A 26,533-nucleotide genomic window follows, 5' to 3' on the forward strand; every position below is an offset into this window, starting at 1 on the left:
ATACTCCCTCCTACAAATAGTTTTTTACCCAGCCCAAAGGTTTAGGCATTTGCAACCACAAAAGCAGACAGGCAAAAATCAGACCCTTAACCTCTTTTATGCCATGTGCATTTACTGAGCACTTGGTGCAGTCAGGCTTATTTCTGCAGAAGTAGTCTTCAGCATAGTATAAAAAAGTAACACATGCACCACCATCACATTACATCTACCCAAACCAAATGGTCCAAGGAAATAGAAAAGTGGATAAGCAAACACAAGCTTCAGGATAGTTTGTATCAAATTAATTTCACCTTTAGAAATTTAGTCCCTTTAACATTTTGTGGGCCTCAAAGCAGTGATTTTTACTCCTTCCATCTAAACACAGTGTTAACTGGAAAAATATACCTTAATCTCGTTAGTTCTTTGGCACTACAAAGAAACTTGAAATATGATTAAAAAGTAATCATTAATATAGAAAAGCATCCATTTCAAGAATACAAACTTCCAGTAATTTAACATTTAGTTCATGCATGTGGTTTTAGACTATGCCAAGCTGTTATTTACATACAGCTCTGAAAATCAGAAATGACACAATCTTTAGAGCATAGCTGTGTATTCCTTTTTAACAATACTGTAAATTAAGAAAAGTAAATTAAGAAAAGTCAACATGCGTGTTAACATCATTCAACTCATCAATTCATATTTGTTTACAATTAGTCTTGAAGACGTGCTGTGGTCTTCTGAAACTATGAAATCATGACATGATGCAAAGACAATAGCCTCACTGCGTGACAAAGAAAAAGCTGCTGTCCACTTCTGCATCAAGTACTGCACTCAGTGATTTTAACACCAAGGTTTTAAATAGCGATACTCTGCTTCTCTAGAAACTTATGTAACAAAAACTCAAAATGGAAAACTTTCTGCCCCATGAAGCTGATGCTTTTCCTTAGCTAAGCATTTTACACAGCAGAATATTAGACCCTGCTTTTTTTCTAACACAATTGCTCCTGAAAACCTGCTATGTTTGGGCCCAACCAATGCATTAACCATATGTTCCCAAGAAATGCTAACTGCCAGAGACAGAACTGTCTTCTGCTAGAGCAGATTAAAACATAATCTCTTTCCAGTAGATGGCATATTGATAGCACCGTATCATTTTTAAGCTTCTAACACGTGCTGTTGAAAAATTACTCTACGTTCTACTAAGGCAGTTAAAAATCAGGCAACTGATGGCAGCTGCTGACCAGGACAGTCCACTACCTCCAGACTTCTGTAAATCACCAGTACTACGGTAGAGTGCCAACATCCTTTTGAACATGGTGATCAATCTAGTATCAAAAGCAAAACTTCACATTACAGCACATACTATACTCAAGGGCAATTTTAAATGGAGTTTCTCACACTGATCATTTTCATCCCTCACTTTGATAAGAACACAAATCATCATGTGTCACAAAGTTATACTCTGAAGAATATATACAGTCCAGCTCATACTGTTCATAATTAGCACTCACATGACAACTTCAACTTCTTCATATTCTGTCCAACTTTTTTTTTCTTTTGGAGTGGGGGAACATGACTAAAATTGAAAAATTGAGCTACAAAACATGTTTTTATACAGAAAAATGGTTTCTCATAGAGATGAGAGGCACTTGTTTTGGGGTTTTACACTAGATGTCTTGTCCCAGTCAGTCCCCTGAACACTGAAGTCATTTATTTGGCATTTCACAAAACCTATAAAGTATAAAAAAATTATATTCATTTCTCACATCTCTTCACTAGATTTTAATCTGTACAAAACCCTGCAAGATGCAAACTCGCATTTGCAAAAAAGTGGCTTGGTACCCCACCCACCCCCTTTTTTTAAATTGTGGCATAATTCAGAGAAGAATATACTTCTTTTAAGTGAGTAGAACTATTAATATGAATTCACAAGAAGTTTCACACTTGGCTGCTAGTGAATGTTTCCTTAAACTGCTTATTAAATCAGAAAGGAAAGTTATTGAATCACTGTATGTTACAATTCTCCTCTGAGTTTTATATTTCAAAGAGCATTGGAGTTGTTCATACTGACTGGCACTGCAGTCTTTAAATCACAAGTGTTACAGAAAACTTATACCCCCCCCCCCCCCCAGGGGAGTGAAATAATAAAATAACTGAAGCATTTTGATATCCTCACTTCTCCCTGCATTCAGGTCTTTTCCCACTCAGATTTTATAGTTATCACTTTCCTGGGTTCAAGTATGTACAGAGATGTGCTCCTGGTACGCCTTACTTTGAGGTACTTAGCAGGCACTTTTTTTTTTTTCTAACTCTATAAACAATTAAGATCTGAAACATGAAGTGCTGGGGGGGGGGGGGTTAGAGGACACTTTAAATAAGCATTCTACATTGTACAAGAAAAGACCAAGAATAAAGGAACACACAATTCCCTGAAAAATGCCTTTATCTTCTGATAATATGCTTTACAGACTTATAAGTTGTTAGGGTGCTTATTATTAGCACAGCAGAGAAATACCATCCTTAAAATTAAGGCTTATTTTCTGAGAAGCAACTGGAATCTAAGCAGCCTGAACTGAGAACAGTGTCGTTAGGACATATCTACTCCACACCTGGCATTAACTCTTCATCTATGAATGAAACAATGAGATAGAGTGTTTTGGTGTTTTCTTCCCTTTGCCGAACAGGTTATATCCACAGCATAGAGAACATACCATCTCTGAGCAACTGTGCAATACGCATTATCTTATCAGAACACTGCATGGTCAGAACAGCTTTTATTTTTAGGCTGCAATAGATTTTCTTTGTATTTTCTCAGTGATATGTTATACTTGCACAGAAAGGAACACTTCTAGACTGCAGTAACTTTTTAACACGTTTCCTAGCATTGATATAATACTGCAACATCTCACCTGTATTTGACAGTAAAGAAGCTAAGCCCTAGGTCTCTGTTCAGATGCAAAAGCCTCAACTGAGATGAGATTGTTAAAGTACTTGTTTTTCCGCACTCAATAGAGGAAATGTTAACATGTTCTCAATTTCAGGTCTTTGGCTTCCTTATTGCCTGTGAAGCAGAGTATTTGCTATTGCTGCTGTATATATATGTGTGTGTGAGTATATAGATAGATACACACATACGACGCTTATATTTCTTAACTGTCTTCCTTCACCTCATGAGCTCTGGGTCAACTTATATTGGAGCAGCTCTTTTACATCATAAAAAGCCTAGAAAGGCCAAGTAAAAGATTCAGTATCCCTCAGAGGATCACTAAGGGGAAAAATAAGAATCAAAAATGATAACTGCACTTTAAACTTACTACCCCAGTACAAGCTGAAATATGTATTATTTCTCTTGGGAATACTGAATCTAAAAGAATAAACAGCAAATAAAACGGGAGAACTATACACAAAATAGCTCTCTGTACTCACCTAGTGCTGAAGACTAGTGCAGGAAAAAGAGGCAGCAAGTAATAAGCACAGATGAATTTCATCCTGTAGCTCCGCTGTTTTGTTCCGTTCTCCACTAATCGCTCTTCACACTGTCTCTTACCCCCTCTCTTCTCCCAGCAGCTCCTGAGCCTTGCCTGAGGGAGCTGCCTGCCCGGCGTGTGAGGTCCGTGGCTCTGTGTAAGCAGACAGACCAACGGACCGACTAACGGAGGGAGCTCGGAGTGGGATTTGAGCTCCAGGAGTGATGTCACGAGGCAGCAAGCTGCTGCTGCAAGCCCACAGCCTGATCGCCTGTGATTATTCAACACGCTGGCTGCTCTAGTCTCGTCCTGAAGGATTTGTTACTACTCGCCGTTTAAGTGGCAGCCAGGGAGGGATGAGAACGCAGTGGCTAGCACTTTGTTTTAAGGTTGTAGTAGCAGAACAGATCTTAGGAATTCTTCCTGGAAGAAGAAAGAAAATGCAATTAAAGAAACACCAATATTTTATAATCAGAGTCTCCATTTGTTTGAAGTGAATCTGTACAAGATTCATGAGACAGAGGCAGGAATTGTTTGAAGTAGGTGTCAAGTTACAAATCAGCCTGCCAGACTAGATCTGGAAAGGTATCACTTCTGTGCAGTTACAGTTCACAAGTTAAATTTCCATTATATATTCATTCACTCCACTACCACATCAAGTTCAGAGAACACAAACAGCTTACAAAATTATATTTTGAAAACACTGATGTCATCTCTAAAACCCTTCAGCCACCAGAAACAATTCATAAGACTCTGAGAACATTTAAGACTTTTTTTCCCGCTTCGTCCGTTTTTACTTAATCTTGATTAAACAAATAAATAAATGACCTTGTTTGATAAAGATGCTTTCAGAATTTAAGTATTCCCTTCCCTGACACAAGTGAAGTTGGTGGGATGGCAAATCATACAAGAACACATCATTTAAACAAAAATCAACTTTCTACACGCTACAAAAAAACACACTGGTCTACAAGTGAACAAGATGTGATCATCATAAGGGAGAGTTCTAGCTGTCTATGTGTTTTGGGGGTCATATAAAAGGCATCCAGAAACTACATTATACATCACTTGCATAAAAGTTTCCATAGCATAAGCTGGTGCGTCATTGCATTCAACTGTTTGAGGAGTAATTTGGGATTGTATCAAAGCAAAGTTTGACCCTTAATAAGGCACTTACATGGCATACAGACTGAATTAATAAATTAAATTACATACACTTCCTGATCAAATGAGAGCGAGAGAAAGAAAAGAAAAAGGCAACGTACATAGCCAAAAAAAAAAGAATAAAATGATGTCTGACAACTTCTGTTTGTGTCCCAAGTATACTATTTTTTCCAGCACACCTAGCAGCAAGTTCTATTCAATCACATTAATTTAAATCAGCATTTATTGTTATTTTGATGCTACAATACCAGCATGAAAGAAACAGTCATGTTACCATGGATACTTATGGCAGAACAGTAAAAAGGTCATAAAAAGTGCAGTCAGCTTGTCGTTTTCTCTTCCAGAAAAAGCCAACCTTCCCAGGCTACTAGACACCTCTCAGGCACCTAAGAATGAGCAGCTAAAAGTTCTTCTATCCTTCCTTTATATGCAAACATATAGGGTGGAAGAAGAGGCAGGAGAAGGCAGTGGTACATCAAGAGAATCACAAGAGAATCATTTATGACTAAAGTTAAGCATGTTTAACACACATCATGGAATTTTGCAACTTAAGGAATTAATCTCAAATTTTGCCTCTTTTTGGGGGGTGAGGGGGAGACAGATCAATAGAGAGGCCTTTTGCAAAGTCTTGGTTTCTGCTCAGGGTTCGCACCATCCTTACAAGGAAGAGGAACTCAACATGAAGTTGGGTGACACCAGCTCAAGGAGTCTGGCAGCATCCAGATGTCACTTTACTGTTCTTCGCATAATTTCTCCACCTTCATCAGAACTGACTGAACAATTAGGAACTTATCATGCTTTCCAACACTGCTACTTTAGTCCTACTCACATGTGAATATCCTATGAAGATACTTTAAGAAAATAATGCTGCAGCTCAGTTTCAGCCTATGAACACCTCAGACTCAGTGTGAAGGTATTTCCAGCAAATTTTCCCATCTGAGGTCATGATATGGGAATGGGGAATCTCAGTCCGCTTAGGCACAGCCTGTACACAACCAGACTATTAAATCGCAGCAGCAGCTAACCCAGGATTACAGCAACTGCAACCCTAATATGCTCAGATGAAGTTGTATTACTCTTAAGGGAAATGCTCAGTGGTGAATGGAGGTAGGATATAAGAAAAGCTGGAGTTTTAGAGGCAAACTTCTTCTACAATTAAGGACAAGACACTTAATCTTAAATGCTACTGTTGTCAGACTTGATTGTGCTCAAGCTGTTCACCTGAAGACGCATAAAAAGACAACCTTTTAGCCCTCCAGTACAACTAAATAACCCAGATCCTGAGCTTCAGAGATTTTGTTGTTGTTATTTTTTCTAGAGGAGATCTATCTTAACAGCATGAGGTACACCTTAAGAAAATAATCATTTATATAAAAAATGAGAACAGTAGAATTTCTTGGCTTTACAAAGTCTATTTGTTTGGTGCTATGCATACTTAAAGGTGGGAAATCACATTGACACATAACAAACTTCAAAGAGCTTTGATAGAAACTTTCCATATAAAAACATTACACACACAATTTAAAAATATTTTATTTTCTCTCACAATTAAATTTTTCCCCTTTTTGGTTAAATTTATTGACAGTCTTATTGAATATATAATCACTCTCCTAGAATAGCAAGAAGAATTAAGGTGATTATATATGTTCTTGTACGAATACCTACACATTAAATATATAAAAGAATAAAACAATGGGACAATTATTACGAAACTGAAAAATTATACATTTCCTTAGAAGTGCCAAGTAGTCATCACACAGACTCTTACAAGTTTGGCTAAATACACTGATAATATGGGAAGATCGTAACCTGTTTAAGGGAGAGAAATCTTCTCTCTTCCTTTGAATAATATAGTACACGCTTACGTTTGCCAGAACAGAAAAACATTCACTTATGCCTTTTTTTTTTTTTCTTTTAAACAAAGTAACTATTTTAGCAGGGGTTCCAATTTTACTTTCATTCTTTGGAAATAGCAGTAAGAAAAAAGAAAGAATCATGAAGTAATGGCATATGTGATATTCAGTTATCTTGAATGCATATGTGCTGATAGAAATTTCTATAAATGCACTTAATGAAGCAGCCCATTAACATATCTTGTTGTACAACAACAAAATTGTCAATGTGGAAGTCTTCACAAGACTTTACACCAAATATTTTCAGAAGAATAAAGGCACGACACTTCGGAAAATATAATACATTTAATTTCAGTATGCTTTTAGGATCATTATTATTAGTGAAAGACTATGAACTGAAGCAAAGCTTCGGGCAGAGCTCAATCATCCCAATATCATGGCCAGTACTCTATTAAGCAGACTCTATTATGATTTAGATGCTATATCACTACTGCAGTGCAGAGAATGCCAGATTTTATTTTATGTTTGTATACAAACATAGATACATGAATGCACACACACATCTATTTTTGTTGAACTGTAGCATCATTATAGATAACTAGAACAGTAACTTGATATACTTTTATAGTAAGACATAGAACTGCAATATGTTGGATAAATACTAGACACTGAGTTCCCAAGTAATAACAATCTTTGAAGTCTGATAAATGGCAAGTTAAATAACAGGAAATTTAAATAACAGGAAATAGAAAAGCAGGCAACAATACTTAAGGGTAGTTGTTATGAGCTAGGTAATGGACATATCGCAGACCTCAGGGATGCAAAATAGCTACCAGTGTAATTCTGAGACGGTAATACTTGTTAAGCAGGAGCAGAAGGGACAAGACCTACAGGAGCCAGTTTCTCTTCTTTGCTGACAACTGAGAAAGCAACTGTCTCCTCTTTATGTTACACTGCCGCACGCACAGCCTTATTAGAAGGTTGGTTAACATCACCAACGGGAGTTTGTCTCTCTCTCTGCCCCTTATGTTAGTAGTTCCTAAATCAGGTACATTTTGTATGTTTTTGAAAAATATCTCAGGAGCACTGACCTTTGTAGATTAGCGATCCAGAATCTTGCTTGTAAGAACTCCTCCTCCTGTAAAGACGGAAGAGTAGGAGCCAGTAAATGCAAACCAGTCTAAAACACTTGAATAATAATAGTAATAAGACAATCTTATTTTTACAACTTTTTATCCTGTTTTTCCGACTCCACCTTCTCATTCTTCCCTTACCTAGTAGACTGAGTTTCTGCCTTTGGAAATACTCCTTGATTTAACTGAACTCTCAGTACGTGTGCTAAGATGCTGAAGAGCAAACTGTTCTTACCAAAACAGAAAGGTAAAGGTCTTAGGTGAAATATTGGAAAGTACTTGGGCCCAGTATTTCATATCCACTTGCATAAACACAAGCAGCATAAACACATACATCAACTGCATGCATTAATTGTATTAATGCTCTTGTGACTGAGACCTGACGTATTAGCAAAAATGACTTTGTGAGATAATAGGTTTGGAGTGACTGACTCACAGCTAAAATTTCAACACATGCTTTCATAAATACTGTAGGAATCCCCTTGTTCTGAATGGTGCCTCGTGAGTTGTCTGCATGGGAAAGGAAGGCACATGAGTGACAAAAGTGGGTAAAACATGGGCAAGTTTCCACCAGTTTCTTCTTTAAGACCACCTTCAATTGCATGTAAAAGTATGTGTTTCAGGTGAGACAGGATATTTATTATTACTCTTACAAGCATACACATGGAATAGTAAGTATTCAGAATCAAAGCTAATTCATGAGACTTGCACAAGCATCTTTAGAGGAAGCCTGATATGTCATCACGTTTTTTTTTAAGTATTAAATTTAATTTTCCAGTAAGAAGCTTAAATACCATCCTATAAAAAAATAGCAAGTTAGAAATATGAACTCAGAATTCATTGAAACTTCATCTGTATTCAGCTAAACGAAAGATGCAACTGCCCAAGAAGTGTGCCTAACTTTAGTACCAAAAAAGAAAAATGCCCTGACTATCAGTGTTGGAATAATAGCTTAAATTTCAGAGTTCAGAAATGGCTGCTACCAAAGTCATTTTGAAGGTCATTTAAACTTCTAAAATATTTTCAAGGTAGCTCCTCGCTGGTAGCTAAGAACCAGTCGATTCAGAAGTTCATTAAAATAATAAAATAAATACATTTAACTTCATAATTACCCTTGCTTTGAGCAGGCTAGATTTTCAACTCAAGTTATCCCATGCACCTTTAGCAAATCCATGCAGCCCACTGGGGTCTGCTGTTGAAATGCAGAGAAACAAGCAATTTCACAGGCGTGTGATTATTGAAAAAAGTTTTTGATTTCATTCTGTTAAACTTCTTTATCCACTGTCCAAAACAGCACTGATTATATATTACATACTTAACATACCTTGGCTGCCTAGCTTTATTACACATGGAAAGCCTACATTTTATGTAATATTACAACTGCAGTAATTCTGGAAGTGACAGCAAGACTTGATCCAACCACTACTTATGGCCAAAAGTTCTAGGATTTCAGAAGGTAGGAAACAAGAGCAAAGCCAACTTAGTAAGAAATTTCTCGACTTCTCTTTCTTGACCACTGAGTCAGCAGTGCTGAATCACTTCACTATAAGTTTACAGTTTACATGTGCTAGAGAGAAGGGAGGAATTGAAAGAAAACAGTAATAGGAAAATCCAGTCTTCTTTACTTCTTGATGTGTAAGTTGTACAAGTTTAAGAACTAGATGAGCCCTCAACATATACAAATAACCTGTAGTGCACTATTTAGTATTAAGAAAAACTAAAAGTTTTTTGTGTGTGTGTGTGTTTGGAAGTCTGTGAAGCAGAAGCTGTTATAACAGCCCCTCACATACCTAAAACAGGTTATCCCTATAACATGGAGATGCTGTCACTTGTGTTACTCAGACAACATATTATCAAGCACACCAAGTCCAAGGTTTCACCAAGCCTTCTCATTTTATTACTAGACTAGTTGAAATCTAAATCACAAAATCTACCAGGTTCACCAACATCAGAAAAAAACGAGTTAAGACATCTTCAGAAACAGTGTTTCAAGGCAGCAGTTGTTTGCTTCAGAACTTACTTTTTTTTTTTTTCAGCATCTCAGAGATGGGGTTTGCTTATATCCACTAGATACCTTGGGGCAAATCTGCCATCTCATACCAAAATTGAATGCAGTTGAAGTCAACATGCATTATACGCCGAAGGTAGAAAGAATACGTGCATACAAAGGCAATACGACAATTCAAACACAAGCAGTTAAAGAATTATTTATTGTTTAAATCTGAAATAATACCTTGCTTAATACGTAATGTTAAGTTGCTTAAGTCTGACTTCTGTAAAACAAAAGATACTGGTAATCCTCCCAGAGAAAATTAAAATCAATTCTCAAAAAAAGATTTTTTTCCATTTGTGAGACTAATTGGGTTAAAAGCTGAAAAGGCTAGGCAACAATAGCTTAATAGTATTTTCAGCAAAATAAGCCAATAACAAGTTTCAGTCACATCTGAGTAGCCCTGAAAGGTTCAGGAATCATTCCTACTTCTTCCACAATGGATGGACTTACTCTGGGTGTAAGGTTCAACATATGTCAGAAGCATGCTAAAACTTGCTGTAAGAACTTGTTAATTTTTTTTCAAATTTTTTTTTTTAAATTTTATTATTTTTCAAGTCTGAGTTCAAGAGGACTTCTCTAATGCATATTTGGTCTGACCTTGTGTGAGAACAGAACAGTTTTTACAATGTAAGAAACGTGTTGGTTTTTTTTGTTTGTTTGTTTTTAAGAATTCTCTTCTTAAGCTGAATATATCATACTTACCATCAGTTCAGTGGACCATCAAGTAGTTTATCATCAATTCATTACGGCATCACAAAGTTTTCTTTCAGAAATTAAGGCACTGAATAAAGAACACTAAAAAAGCTAAACCAATATTTTTTCTCAAAATATTTTTAGTCATTTCAAACGTGCTTGCTGTTTCCCCTCTCAATTTAAAACATTAAAGGCTGGCGGGCACCCATACTTATACTTATACGACAGATCTGCTCTCCCAGTACTGTATTTGAATCCTAACTCGCCGCCAGTTATAAATAAATAAATAAAAAAGTGTTTAGAAAGAAATTAAATCCAATTATTGTAAAGCATTTGGCCTTCTACGGTTCTAATGAGATTGAACGTGAGCCAAGAGAATTATTACAACTAAGTCAATAGGCTATTTCAGTGTTGGATTTGACAAATATCCCAACGATCCAAATATCAGAGTTGATATCCACGCTACTGAGACACATATGCCTGCAGTACTTAAGCATTTTTGATAAATTAATATATAATTAGAGCACCATTGACCTTTTAGGAACCTATGGTGTGAAATAACTTGAGTCATTTTTGGGGCAGGGGGGAGGGAATCACAGAGAAGCTACGACTGATAAGCTCTTCAACAGGAATCCCATGTTACACTAAGTATTTATGACTTCGTGCTACATACCATCATGAGTAATCTCAACAGAAAGTATAACTGGAGATTTAGATAATGTGCAGTATAATTACTGTTAGTGTAGAAAAAATGCATAAACAGTACCTTTATTGTGTCAACCTGCAACTGTTATAGCTATTTATGGTGCTCATAAATATGCTTTCCAGTTTGTTCTATATTTTGCTTGCTTTACTCTATTGTTTCACAATAAACAAGTAGTTACAGCGCTTTTATGGCCAAAAGAGGATACCGTAAGAGACTGTGAGCAGAGGACAATGTTCCACGTTATCTTCAGAGTTGTACTAGAACATGCTGCATGATCTCATTTGTACCAGCGATATACACAGGCGCCTTTCCATACCCTCTCCTTAGCAAGTCTGCATAGCTTTTCACAATAAAGCAGAAGTAGTGTAAGGCTCTAGCACATAACTGGATTTCCTTGAAAAAAATAAAGGGAAATTCTTAATATTTCCAACTGTTTTCTGTTATATCCTATGAAATAAATAGTTCTTGAAAAGCTAAGAAAAGTGCAGCTCTAAATCAACCTTTATTAGATATGACATGCATTAGAATTATATTATCAAGATCGTATCAATATGCCATAAATATAGAATTAATGGGAATTCAGAGAAAATTGCTGCATTACATCAACAGCAAGATTGTCACACTAATATTATAATTGCATAGTTAGAAACTCTTGCAGGTCTCTGCATTATAACAGAACAATTGCACCATTTTTTCAACACAAAGTAAAAGCCATCTGAAGCAGTCATATCAGACTATCACATCATTAAATATATTTATTGTACTAATTGTACATACATTTAATGCACATATCATTCATCATCTAAAACTTACACAGTCCATACAAATGTATGGTAATGAACAGCATAAAGAATCAGTCAAGCAGACCAAACGAGTATGACAGGGACATTTTTGTTCGATCTACCTGAAAAAAATTGGATATTAAGTCATTGCATTTGCCTCCCTGTGCAGTACTGAAAACCACAGAAGGAAAACAGCATCTGTACTTCTCTGTAGCCATCAGTGATCCTATCTACAGTGAAAACTGAAAAAGACAACGAAAATATAAGCTCAGAACAAAGATACTGAGCTCATGAAAACCTTAATGGTTCCACTGAATTCAGCTAAATCACTGTTTTCTCAGAATCTGACCTAAAAGGTTTCGTAACACAGGAATTCTTTTTCTTTACTCATTTATAGTTTCAAATTAAAACCTGTAGGTATATTGAATTAGACATCTACTTAAAAATACCAGGCAGATTTTAAAAGTACTAATACAAAAACAAGTTGAACACTTGATTAATTACGGTGTCACTACCTTTTAATTTCAATTAGCATTATTGAGACCATTTAGTAATTTTCCACTGAATTATTCAACACCAACAAAAAAAAGATGTAGGCGTGGGGGGGGGGGGAATAAGTAGTCTAAAAATTATTTTAGAAAGCTTTTTATTTAGTTTACATTTTCCAAAGAAAAAAAAAACAAAAAACACTGCAGAAAAACATTTACTTAAACCAACGCCCCAAAAAAAAACATTTTACTTAAACCAACCCAAAATAACTTGGGACTTCAATTCTTTCATGAGTGTTACTGTTCACATTTGAATAGATATCGAGAAGGGTTTGTTTGGGTTTTATTTTGGCTTTTTAATACAGTACTAGGTTACAAAGCTTTGAGTCTAATTCTGGTTTCCAACCCTTAATCTATATGAAAGAAGAATCAGCTATCAAGCTGCAATCTCATTAATGACAGTGTATGAGTTAATGCGCCTTAGTTAAAAACAAAAATGAAGTCCTGACAATCTAGAGAATGACTAACAAGTTTATATTCAGTATCAATCCCCCCCCAAAAAAAAAGATATTACTCAGTGAATGCAAATGTTTAATTGAATTAATCAAGTTGATAAAAGAGGTTTAACATATTTCCATATCTTCAGTGAGCCTTAAACATCTGTCTAGAAAGTTGATAGATGATACCCTGTTTCGCTTGTTACATTTCAGCTAGAGCATGATGCAGTCCTACACAGATATTGCAATAGACCTTTAGGTAGTCACCAAAAACAAAGTAGGTAATTATTAGAGTGATTAAATCGTTTTTGAAAGGCTAGGAAAATATAAATCCTGATACCTTTACGATTCTCAAATAGTTTTCACCTAAGATTGATTAAAAAAATGCCTTATCTTAGTCAAGAACTAAGGAATAACAGTAATCCATTTGTGCTGTTTAGGTTTCACAATTCCTGTCGTCATTTGCCATTCTGCAAAGCATTTATACTCAAAAGGTGCACTGTAGGAGCCAAAATAGAACAAACTAATGCAACACCCCAAATGTAAAAAAAAAAAAAAAAAAACTTCACATAAATCTAAGTTTTGATGGCACCAAGAGAAAATAATGCTCAAAAAACTTGTTTTTTCTCATTTACTCAAGCATTCCTGACTTTCAAATCAAAACCAAAGTCATAGTATTTCTAATTAATTACCTTACAACAATTTCTTCATCTTTAAACAATACAAACCAACAAAAACTACATTTCAGAGCTGTGGCATCTAAGATTACTTTTTCATGTCATTTCTACATTTCATAAAATGCACCATTTTATCATTGTTAAGAACCTGGTCAAGCCTAGGATGTACCATATGTCACCCAAGATGTCTTATCAATTAGACTTTGATTCAATTTATATATTTTGGCCCAGTCCAGATCAAGCTGCAATCCTTAAGCTCTGTTTCTTTCTCTAGCTCACCTTGCAACCAAAGTGATAAGGTAAGAGGTTTGAACATGCTTCCAAAACATAGTCCACACTTTCTTTAGATGAAACAGGATGTAAAATTATGTTCACATAAATACAAAAGCTGTTAAAACTGCAAAGTAATCATTTTAAAAGAAGAGTGAATAAGCCTGTTTTTAAGATAACTGAAAAACCTAAAAGACTGATAGGGAGGAACATACTGAAAAAGGCAAACGAGCCCTCTTCTGCCACGTGAAGACTGCTGCAGGGCAGAAGGGAAATGCATTCACAAGTGTGAAAAAACCATCTCATGCATGGTCATTTTGGAAAAGTTTAAACGAGAAGTGTAGGCAAGATACCTCAAGACAGAGTTCAGACATCTCCAAAATCTTATTGAAATTCCCATGCTTAAATGGATGTTAAAATGACTGTAACACTAAAACCCTGTGTAACCAACTAGATAGATATATAGACTATTCTGTTATTTTCTTCAAGACAGATATATTTTCTATTTACAGGAACAAATTTTTGCTTTATTATTTCCATTCATAATTAAAAGTCAACGCTCATTCATGCACTGTCCTTATAGATATTCTAAAATCTGGAAAAAATATTCACACGTGAATCCCTTAAGAGTAACACAAGCACACAACACCTATCATCGCAACAGATCCTCTGTCTACTCCAATATTTCCTCCCTAACCTAGTTTTCTATTAGGGAAAGTAAAAGGAAAATAGATCAGCATTAAGATGGAAAGCTACGCTGGAGAAACCAATAATGACACAAGGGACCGTATCAGGGCACACATCTAAAAGAAAAGCTCCAAACAGTCACCTTATTGCTGGGTGGATCATTGCTTTCTCTCAAGGAACATCAATTCTTGCAACAGCCTGTATGTCTAACAACTATTCTAGTTTTATTACCACTGGTTAGAAGGTTGGAGAAGGGATATGATTTTTTTTATCGTAGCAAAACTGGGTCACAATGAGCTCATGCAAAGGTGGACATTGAAGAACAGCGTGCAAAATGGTTTCTATCTATGTAACTATGCAGTTTTCCAATTCCGTTTTTTAACCACAGTAGGTTCTGTGGAAAAGTCATTTATTTGAACTCTGCATGAGGTAGGCTGATGTGGTCCACACTTGCATTTCAATAAAGACCTGCAGAAAAAGCACTTTACAGTGTAATTTGCTAGGAAAAGCAAGTCTTCATTGTGGCCTAAGCGAAGTAAAACAATACCTTGACCTACAGTACCTACCATGATACAGAACGCTACCCTCTAACGGCACTTGAATTGTTTAAGCTCCCTTTGTCTGGCATGAAGACTGAGCACATTCATACAGTACCTCGTAGGTGATAATACATTGCTCAGCCCACTGATAGTGAGCTTCCTAAAGTTCTGCTTAAAGACACATTTCAGATTCTGCACACATTAAACGTGAGATACGACTATGAAATTATGTATTTAGAACTATCTTTTCCTGTATTTTCAACTAAATTTGTAGTTATATTCAATTTTCAACGTTAGCTTCACTGAAAACATACACCACCAAATCCAAAGCATTTCTCTGGTAGTTCTAACGCTCTATCTTTACGAGGTTATATTCCGAGTCTCTCAGAAGACAAACCTCTCTGCACTTAAAGCAGCATATCTTTTCATAGTTTTAAGTAAGTGACCGAGAGATTATCTTGACTATTGCTTGTAGCCAAGGTACCCAGCAGAAGGTTGACCTACAGTAAATGACTTAAATAGGAAAATTAAATTAAGGAAAGGAGAAAAAACAATAACAAGGTAAACGGCTTTGTTGTTGTTCTACAAATAGGAGAACACATGATCTACATATTAATTTAGACACATTTCTGCTTACTCTTCAGACTTGTACTTGTCTATGATGAAAGGTATAGCAAGATTTTTTTTTTTTTTAAGCCACAGTTAAGGAATTAGTGGACTGAGACTCTTGGAGGATAAGGATGAAGTATGTTGCTATAGCCTTCATATTAATATCATGTTGCTATAGCCTTCAAATTAAACACCACAATCCTCGTGTCCCTTTCCAAACTAGCAGATTTGCAGCTAGGTTGCCATACAATAGGCTGTTGGGTTGTGTTTTTTTTTTTTTTTTTTGACTCTCCAGAAGGTGAGCCCATTATCAATATAAGTCAAATTGAAGTATGAAGCAATACATTAATATGGAGTGTTGTCCAATATAGAATTAAGAAGCCACAAAGGGAGGTTATATGTTAGAAATGGTAAACAAAGAATTATTATCAGTTCATACTGTACGGAGACCTTCTTGGCTGTTGACTTTTATCTGTAACAGAACAGGTGTGACAAAGATTAACTCAATACATTATTAGAGCATTCCTAGTGATGTTTGTTATTTATCTAGGCCAAGCCAGGACATTTTAGATGGTTACCCTCTACAGTGTATTAAATCAAGTCTTAGCTTATGAAGAACCATTGTTTGATTTTTTTATACAATCCTTGAGTTAATCACTTTTCTTTAGCTACTGAAGATTCATGTGCAAAACACTTTTTAAAAAATCTGACAATTAAAAGGTTTATAAACAGTAGGAATAACTTCAGAAAGTACTGTATATCTGCAAAATGCAAGTTAATACTTCGTGGTTTCCTTTAGTTTACTCAGTCCTATAAGAAATTTGATAACTTATTCCATATTAAGCTTTCACATATTTTCTTTGATCTTTATATTCTCATACTAAATGACCTTTATTGTTAGATAGTTCAAGATTTTGCTATTGTAGTTTTTTTAACTGGGCTTCATTCCATCAGATTTTAACAGAAAGAATAGGTTTTCCAGATTACAAACCAGGCATATAATTATCTTTAATTACACAATCTGTCAGAGGACTGTAAGCTACCACATGAAGCCCACCAAAAGGTTAATGTGATAGCAGACTACATGATCAAGAACCATAACGTATAGGATTTAGGGAAGTAAACTTCCCATTTTGTGTTTGTCATCATCTAGAGAAGATACCTTCCTTTACCAAAATCTTTCTAATATCCCTATACTAACCTTTAAACTCTTTAATACTTCAACTTCTTACCCTTGGCATCCTTCCACAAAGTGAACTACTCAGCCTGCTGCAGAATCTTGAACAGTGCTGAATACAAGAGTCTTAAAACCACATTTCTATAGTTAGAAATTATACTATGTTATTATTACACATTCAATAACACATTATTGTTTCTCCCCAACCTTGCTCAAACCTTTACAGCCATAATTTCAGGTGGCTTGACTGAGCCTGATTGCAGAAATGTTCTGAAGCAAGATAAGATTAGATACCTTAAGTAACTGTGGTGGGTTTAATTTAACTGGAGACAAACCACTCATTCCACTTCAATTATTTAAATTACTCATACTAGGAGTAATTACAATGCCTGATAAACCAAACAACTGAACCCTTATCTTAGTGCTATTCTAACTTACAGGAGCATTTAATTCCACTCCAATAAAATTGAACATTTGTACATTTATTTTTATTTAGGAAACGAAAAATATACCAATGCATACATAAAATAAACCAAGCTCCATTGGAAGCTCTTTGATCTCCTGAGCTGTTAGACTTTCTGAAACTTGGAAATCCCCATATAATGACGAGTGATCTAGAACTTAGCAAAGAACATACGCAGAACATCAATAAATATGGCTTACAGTACAACCCTTTGGAGTTTAGGTTTGATATCCCTGAATACTTTCATCCAGCCTAAAAGTGCTTTCTGAAACCACTCATCCATTTTGTTGGACTTTCTAATTTTTAAAAATCTATTTTCCATCTTAGGCAGAGTAATACCTTGTTGGATTCAGGTACTCAGGCTGCCTTGCACTACAGCTCTTGCTAGAAGCAGACAAGGCTGAGTAAGTGCCAAATACACTAAGCAACTGGCAGGATTATGCCATTTATCAGACTCATGAAGAATCACCAGTCTCTCTTGGTAATAATAAGAGTAACATCTTTTTGAAAAATTAAAAGTTACTTGTTGGGGGATGGATAACAAAAAACTTGGAGAAAGAAATGAGATGAAAAAAAAAAGTCCATAAAGCTGTGGAGAAGACCAGTCACCTGAAAACAAACATTTTCAAACTAAATAGTCAAAATCTTAGCCCTTTTTGTCTTCAGGTAGTAAGCTCTGTATAGAAACGTAGATTGAAAAAATAGAATTTTATTTGAACTTTATACAAGGTGATACTGCTTATAGTTTTCGTACAGCCTGGCAATATACCTTTCAAATCCAATTGGCATGTTACTGATGATATACTGTGTATGTGACATATATATATATTTGCCTTTCTTTAGCCATTCTCCTTTTTGGGCATTCATATTCTTCAGCCATATAGCAGCTCTATTTGTGATTCTTGCTGCTCTCAAATCAGCAGGTGGTGATGAATAAACACTGCTGCATAACTTCCTTAGAAGTGGCATAGGTCTCTAGTCAGCTGCATAAAAATCTCATTTTAAGTAGTAAATAATTGTAAATCATCTGAATAATTGACAGATGTTTTTCATGTAACTATACTATCAGGTTAACAGAAATGTGGTCTTTGCAAGCCTGAAAACTGTAACAGGATTAAAAAAATATATAGATATTACAGCATACAGTTAGAAACGTACTCAGTCTCAAAAATGAACTAAGGTGATATGCTTCAGAGCTTTGTTTTTGCATATATTCTCAGAGCTACAAACTAGAAAAAAATATTATACCAGATTTACAAAAAAACAACTTTTTTTTTTTTTTTTTTTTGGTATTTCATAGGAGTAACTCGATAACTGCTATTCAGGATTCTGACAGGGAGGTTAATTTCAGATAATAGCTAATTTCCTTTCTGAGGCTTACATTTTATGTCTAAATAAAACAAACTTGAAAACTTTTATTTATTTCTCTTAACCTATTCTGCTAACAGTCACATTCTTATACAAACCATTTTAATTAGTTCCTTACCATCTGATATTCTGCACAAATCAGTTCTCTTAAAAGAATTTTGATAAGAAAACATCTCATTAAATGAGTATTAAGCCTCATCTCTGTTAAATCAATTATTTTTCAGTTTATTTGGTGTACTATTCTTATGCTATGGTGCTTCTTGACATAGGTGTACTCCCATTATAATTCTTGTAAAGTAGTTAATGACTTCAGTAGGTGTTTTTTTTTTTGGGGGGGGGGGGGGGGGGGGGCGGATGTAGGGGGGGGAGAGGGGAGTGTTGAGCAGCTGAGGTGTTTGCTGCTCTCTTAAAAGAACAATGAAATACTTTTCCTGCAGGAACTTTGATGTAGCAATTATAAGTCTTTATAACTTAACTCTATTGTGCAGACTTTTTCTTAAATTTATCTACCCTAAATCTGCCAGTTATTTGTTTCTGATGAGTTTTTCCACGTTAGCCTCCCCATTCTTTCCAAATGATCTATTGTCTGCAGCCAATTTTTTCAATGCCCATTAATACTCCTTTCTAAATTATTAATAAGTTTTTCTTTGTGCTCCAAGTTCTATTAGAAAATAATTTTCCCATGCTGTAAACAACATTTTTTAGTCTTTTTTCCAATTTCATTGGTTTTGATCTAGGAAAGTAACCTACCATTCATATCAAGTCAAGTCTCTCTCCTCCTTAAAGCCAGTTACAGTGATTTTACCAAAAGCTTTTTAGGACATTGAGATAACTTTTGCAGAGAGATATGTGCATCATGAGCAATGTACAGAATGGTCTGGGGCACGTAAAGAATGCGAAAACGGCCACCTCCTGATGCTGAGGCAGAGCACCAGACTGGTTTAAAGGACCAGGAGCTAGGGCTGCTGCATTTGTCCTACTCAAGGACAGGACAGACCCTTGTGACCACATCCTCTGCATCAGCTGTAAGGCTCTAAGAGAGTAGGAGGATGAAGAAAGTCTGCCTCTACGCCTTCAGTGTTTCTTCTCAGAATAATCATGCTTAATATCAGACCCTACCTAAGAACTCCCAACCTGACTACCATTCAAAATTTCACCTTTGAATCCCAGGATGAGTTGCCGTATTAAGATTTGCAAATACCTTCCTGCAAGCTCAAAAGAAACTATTTATTAAGCACACCCAATTTTCAAATCCTGAAACCCTCTGAAAATTAATTTAAAAACAACTTTTTGAATTTAACGGAGTTTTTCATAGAAGCATACATCAGGATTTCATGAAGTTGAGTAACTTGCAGCAGTGCTGGATCTCTAGCTTCATAAGATAACAAATCCAGTGGTGTAAATCACATCTGTATTCATGAACCCCAGCTATATAACAAAAGAACGGTAGGATGAATTCATCTTGTCATTTCCATAACTTTGATTCTCTATCTACATTAAGTAGTAATGAAATGGGGAAAGCTATTTTTCCTGGGTTATTCTAGTGATTATAAAAGCAAATAAAATAGTTTTCCCATTTCCAGATACCGGGACAAAAGATCAGGAAATTTACCGCATGCAAATTACAAGGTTAATATGACTTAGGTTTACAGAGAAAGACATCCACTGTTTTTTTATTTTTTTTTTTTTAACTAGGCACCCTTCTTTTATTAGCTTAATTTTATTATTAATTCATCATGCTTCATCTAAAAGTTACAGACAATCTAATTGGTTATTTCTAGCAGTTGGTTATTTTTTCTGGCAGGCTCACACACACGAACTTGATCCTTGCCACAAATTACAAACATATTACACACTGTATTTGTTTTGATCATTAGTTACGTGTTGTTCAAGAACATAACGCAGGGCATCTTAAATATTTAAGGTATTCGAACTAAAGCTTTGGTTACAGTTGATGGGGCTTTCTTATGTGTGTGAGCATCTTGCTGCAAGCAGGAGGGCTGGAAGAGTCTTTCCCAGGAAGAGTTTTTCCCATGGATTTGATTTGCCAGAAAACAGGGAGGGTGGAAAAAAAAATCTACAAAAACACTCATGTTCTGCTGGTTAGAAACCCAGGCAGATAGCCCCAATATATGCACATGAAAAAGATTAAGAAACAAACTAGTAGTTAGTGCTTGCAAGAAAACCTACTTTTGAACTCCTAAGAGGAAGAAAAGGGTGCTATGCCTAGAACATGCTGCCTTACACTGGACCTAAATTTCAGGGTTCAATTTGAGGTGCATCCACTTATTTTCTAGGGATACCTGGAGCTGTGGAAGTAGTCAGTCTTCTGTGTGCAGCATCAAATGCTTTTATTTCAAGGATACATGTACAGTAGGTGTAGGTGTAACAGCACTTATTACAGAAAAAAATTCCAGAACAGACTTGGGTATTTTTTTTTTTAAATCAATTTAATACCCTATTGCACTCTATCAAACTAATGTCATGAACTAACAAGCTTCATGCTAGCCCTGAAAATCTGTAGCTCTAGTCTAGAGAAACCTTTGAGGGCTTGTTTAAGAGTCTTGTCACCTGTCATATGTGGTTTTGACACATTAAAGGAGGCGATGACTCCAATTATACTGAAGTTTATGTTAAGCAAAGTACATTACATCTCATTTGAAAACTCAACCTTTATTTCTTGCAACAATTCTCAACCTTTATTTCTTTCAACAATTAAGTGTCCAGGAAAGAAGACTATCCTTCACAGCAGAGATCAACAGCCCTGAAATACTGAAGTGTTTCATCAAGATTTTTTAAATATAATTTTAGGTAGAGGTATATGTATATATTTTTAATAAATTATTCACACCAGGATCTCAAAACTTGCTTTTCAGTAGAATAGTAACAAATGAGTCCTATCTTTCTCAACCAAGTAAATAGTGAAAAATAACAGGAGGCACTCTTAGGAACCTAGGCCTACTGAAATTAATGGACAACTCATGCTCAAATCCCAAAGAGAAATTGCAGGAAAAACAAGTCTGAACAGAAAACTCATCTTTAATCTCTGGTTTTCAAATGTTTAGCCTTACTCCCCAAAACACCTTCTGGTAGCTATTCATAAGGTTACACAAAAAAAGTGCTTTTGTCTGTACTACCCCATCAATTTACTTGGTCCTTCATTTGCATTTTCTTACAGGATCAAAAGGGTCCTGTGAATGTTAATCTTGCATTGGCTTCTGTGAGACCCAATAGGGAAAAGCTCCTGGGAGCCAAGGTCTTCGTAAATTTAAATACTGTCATTGACTAAGTCTCTGTTACACACCTAAGCAGACAGAAGTAATACACTAATGAAGTGCACACACTGTAGAGGAAGTGAACAAAGTTGTCAAAGAACCTTTGAAACTTCGTTATCTGAGACTAACAAAGATCCATCTTCTCTCTAAATGCCCATACAGAAGTCAGGTAGAATTGACAAAGTTAGATGGAAAACAACTTCAACTTCCAACTTCCTTGCTAATTACTGATCTATTTTATATTACATTTTTTCCTGAAGGAGCATGGATTCTGACAGTCAGTATACTTCCTTCATGACTATATGAACCACAGGGGGTTTGATGTCATGCTTCAGTTTCAGTACATTATCAGTTCTGTATTCCCCCTCACCCCCATCTTCATTACTTTAAGTCCTCTGACACAGACTTATGTTTTCTTTTGTACTTCAGTCTCATATGTCATGGGTAAATAAAGCTGATCATTTCCAAATTCTTTGGGTCAGGGAGTCTATGAACAGCCTGGTCTTCTGCAGCTAATTCAAAAAGTCATTAGCAAATGTCTTAGCAAGTTACAATTCTAATCATCAGTGATTGTTGTTCATTCTTGTTAAAGTACTTTCTCTGCAACTATCCTTTAACTTAAAAAAAATCTAAAAACCAAAAACCTGTTATATTATAGGTTTATGAAACCACTCTATAGCTTGCATTTCCCTTTGAGGTGTCACAGACAAGACCATTAACCCTAAGAAACGGGTATTTTTTTTTTGGAAAGAACAGTTGATATCTCCAAAATTCTTCAGAATGTGCCTATATTTCTATAGGTGAAATGAAACATGCATATGGAAGAGTGTTATGCATGACTGCATGGAAAGGTGAAGTAACTGCTATTGCTCATGGTTTGTTGTTTATAAAGAAAAAGAGAAATCACTATAATCCACTATAATCAACTTGTAATGGTGTCCATCTGGACACTCTGACTAGGACAGATACAACTTCAGTTTTGCTATCTTGGAGTAGTTTTTGAAAGAGAAACCCAGCTCTCACCTTCAGCCCACCCCCCTTAATATTTTTCCTTGAAATTACAATTTTAAACCTACAAATAACTACTCAATTCTTACCACAGTCCTTCATCTCTACTTTTTCTCTACTTTTAAAAGCATATCAAGTTTTTCATGTCATTATCTCTACCCATCACCTCCTTGCCTCTCTTATTCCTCTTTCTCCCTTTTTCACGTATGCATAGTTTTCCACCATGTCAGTTGTTACTTTTAAACAATACCAGGCCTCGTGCTTGTATATATTGTCAGCATGACTAAAACTTACTGCTTCTCCTTCAGTAGATGGAAAACCAAAGTTTTGTTCCAATAAATTCATTTGAATACATTCATTTGTTGCCCCCAATAACATGACTTTGCTTCAAGAAAAGTAGAGACATGACAAGGTGGACTAAGCATTTTAACATTTACCTATTGTAAAGCTGACAGGAAGTTCTGAAGACATAATTGGCTAATCTTGAGCAATTCTGTCCCCATATTGATTCTTCCTACTGTTAAAATGAAGATACACAAGGTACCATTTTGGTGAAGGGAACAACAACAACAAAAAAGAATTTATAATCTCCATGGTATAAAACGAGAACAATAGTGCCATTATCATAAGTAACCTGCCTTATAATTTTGATAGTTTGCAATATATACCTAAGAGATGGTTATACATACATATTTTATTTCAGTGATTAGTGCTTTGTCATACCATATGGTGTGCTTGGTATTGTGTTGTCTGTACTTTTTTGCACTTCACAAAAGCAAGAGTATTCTCATTATTTTATTTTTTTTTTTAACCATTGGAGGAAATGAGTTTGGATCTGTCAGAATAGGTAAGCATTACAGAAACACCTCCACTCAACCAAAGGTCATATGCAGCAACAAAAGACAAATAATAAAGTGGCAACGTAGCTTCTTATTCATTTGGCTTAAGCTTTTATTTACTATTATTCACAGATGGGTGTTCATTTTTGTTTAGTGGAATCATTCGTGTTTACAGTTGGAAAATGGAGCACCCTTTTCAGTAAGTATTAATTTATTCAAGAGCAGGCCAGCACAGAACCACAGCATCACAAAACCACTCAGTTCTATCCCCTGAGGTCAGAATTGCCCTGTTTTCCAGTGAATAACACACCCAGGGAATTCTTCAGAAAAAAAAAGACAATCATACAGAGTTCATTTACCTTGGAGCAATTGTCATCAGCCATTTAGCCCATACAATTACTACAACATTCACTGTGACCAATTTGTTATGACTGTCTTCTGCTCTTTTCATGACAAGGACAAACAGCACACTGTCTGCAACTGAACAAAACATTCTCAATATTGTATATTATTGAGAAGACAGACAAAAACATTTAGGTTTAGATCACAGTAGAGGCACTCCACTCCTAAAACTGAGATTTCCTACCATCTGTTGGAATTTTGACTTTTAGATTAAACACAAGCATAACAAGTCACGTTTCACCATCTAAAGTCTACCTTTACCCAGGTTCAATATTAAATCTGTTCATACCCACCTGCAGAGCAGCTCAAAGTGAGCTCTAGTTCCAAAATCTGTCTCACTATAGGAGCACGTACTACTCTAAGCAGCACGTCCCTCTATGCTAAATCCCTCATTTTGCATCAAACTGCCTGAAGCATTCCTTTGCCACGCTGAAGCACAGCCACTACCCCAGCTAGCTGAACCTCTACACAGCATGTACATCTAGGCAAGTCAGATAGCCTGAAGACTCTGCAGAAATTGAGATCTCTGCAAGACTTGGAAAACCAACTAGTGCACAGGTCCATTTATAAAATAATATTGAATCTGTATAACAGAAAAGTTTCTCAGGATAGGGAGTAAAACTGTACATCTCATCTATTCTAATACAGACCTGTGCTCTGTGTGCACATGGGCTGAAATTTTTTAAAGTAAAGTATGTTCACATGTTTTTGTTACTTCTGAAGAGTAATGCTTCAGTTCACAAAGAAGCCTCCAATTCTCACTTAAATACTGATAGGATATTCCTTGTGAAATTATAATTTAATAGCTTCTAATTGGTTTTATCTAACAGTGTATTTCACTATTGATTACTATTACTAATATGTTGTTGCACAAGCCTAAGTAGCTTCTCTTCCAAAAGCAATTTGTTGGAGGTAGTGATGAATTCTTCTAATGCAGCCTTGAGCAATTAAGAAGCAGACTCTCTGCAGTTGCAGCAGTTGTCCCTCTACTGTGAACAGCTAACCTGAGAACCAAATAACTCACCAGAACCAACTGTCAACTTCAATCTATTCCTCAATGTTCAGGATGGATGTCTGGAAGATCAATTACACTTCCTGAAAATAAATGCATGCTGCTGGCTCTATTACATATCCTAAAACACCACAGAGAAGTTGTTTGCTGTAAGCATTCAATTTGTCTTTCTACATCCATGCATCCCTTTTCAGTGGTAGCAATCCTAGTCACAAAATTACAGTCCAATAACGTTTATGAGCCTAAGGAAAACTCAGGTAGTTTGAGACTTGCAAAAGCAGTTGTTACTCAGGATATTCATATTCCAAGAACTAGGAAATGAGATCATGTGAATTTCCATGTCTTGAAATTTATCACTGCCTTTATTAAAAAGGGTAAAAGGATTAGGGGGGTGCACGAAGTGGGATTCCGAAGAGCCTCCATGCTTTGAAAGCACTCCGTCCCAACTCAGTTCCTTAAGAGCTTTTTGTTTCAGTATTTTTTTATTCAAGTCAGTCAGAATCAAACTCAAGTAATGCCAGCAAAAATGCTTTTAAGCTCTGCTCAAGCATACCTACCATGGGAGCTTTGCGGTTGGTTTCAGTAGTACTAGATCAAATCACTGACGACCACAACCAGAAATCATTTGATTTACAGCAGTGTGGACCACATGTGACACTGCTAACTTCCTGTCCAAATCTCATTAGCTTTCTACAACTTTAAGCTCTACAAACTGCAATCTAAAGCTACGATAGTTACCTTTTTTCCCCACAAGAACTAAACCGTTAAGTGCTAGTTTCAATGCATTATCTTGGCCTCAGTTTTAAACCCCTCCCTTTCTCTAGAATAGTAGAGCCCCTTTTTTTCCTTCCATTATGGCACTTGGAATCTTTTATTTCTAAGTAGCAGATACCGAATGCAAGTGACTGCTGACTAAATACTCAACAAATAAAGCAAGGCTGATCTCGCCCTGACAAAGCTACAGCTGATGGAAGCAGTATCATCTTTCATTACATGCATGTCCAGTTTTCAGGAAAGATACTGTTTTTTTTTTAATACTTCTGATGTAAAAGACATTACATTTTTGTGGGTGTTTCATTTGTGGCTTTTTTGTTTTGTTTTGTTTTACAATTCCCACTGACGTATAGCAGCCAACTAGATATTGGAAATGGAGTTAAATAAAGAAAATACAAGTATTACTTGCTTCAGCCATCATTAGGATGCTTAGGGAATTTGCAACTCCCAATTTCAACAGTGGGAAGCATATCTAAAAAGAATACTAGTGCTCAAAGGAAACACTCAGGCAATCTGACGAAGTCAGATGTATGCATCATCAATACATCATCGGATGCAGTGCAGATGAGTCACCAAGTGTAATGACATAAATGGCAAACTTGCTCAGAATAAGCA

General features: G+C 35.8%; 1 protein-coding gene across 2 annotated transcripts in view; it reads right to left on the bottom strand.

The window, feature by feature from the left end:
- The window catches only part of LUZP2 (leucine zipper protein 2), a 252,885-nt gene that overhangs the window by 187,657 nt on the left and 38,695 nt on the right, over window positions 1–26,533 (bottom strand). For both annotated transcript variants that reach the window (XM_013177762.3, XM_048050882.2), the window contains 2 exons: window positions 7,558–7,604; window positions 3,409–3,872 (listed from right to left, as the gene is read on the bottom strand). In XM_013177762.3, coding sequence (XP_013033216.2) covers window positions 3,409–3,470 — 62 coding nt within the window. In that variant the 5' untranslated portion in view covers window positions 3,471–3,872; window positions 7,558–7,604. The remainder of the gene's footprint in view (window positions 1–3,408; window positions 3,873–7,557; window positions 7,605–26,533) is intronic.

The sequence above is a fragment of the Anser cygnoides genome, chromosome 5, assembly GCF_040182565.1.
Source record: "Anser cygnoides isolate HZ-2024a breed goose chromosome 5, Taihu_goose_T2T_genome, whole genome shotgun sequence".
NCBI classification, from domain to species: Eukaryota; Metazoa; Chordata; class Aves; order Anseriformes; family Anatidae; genus Anser; species Anser cygnoides.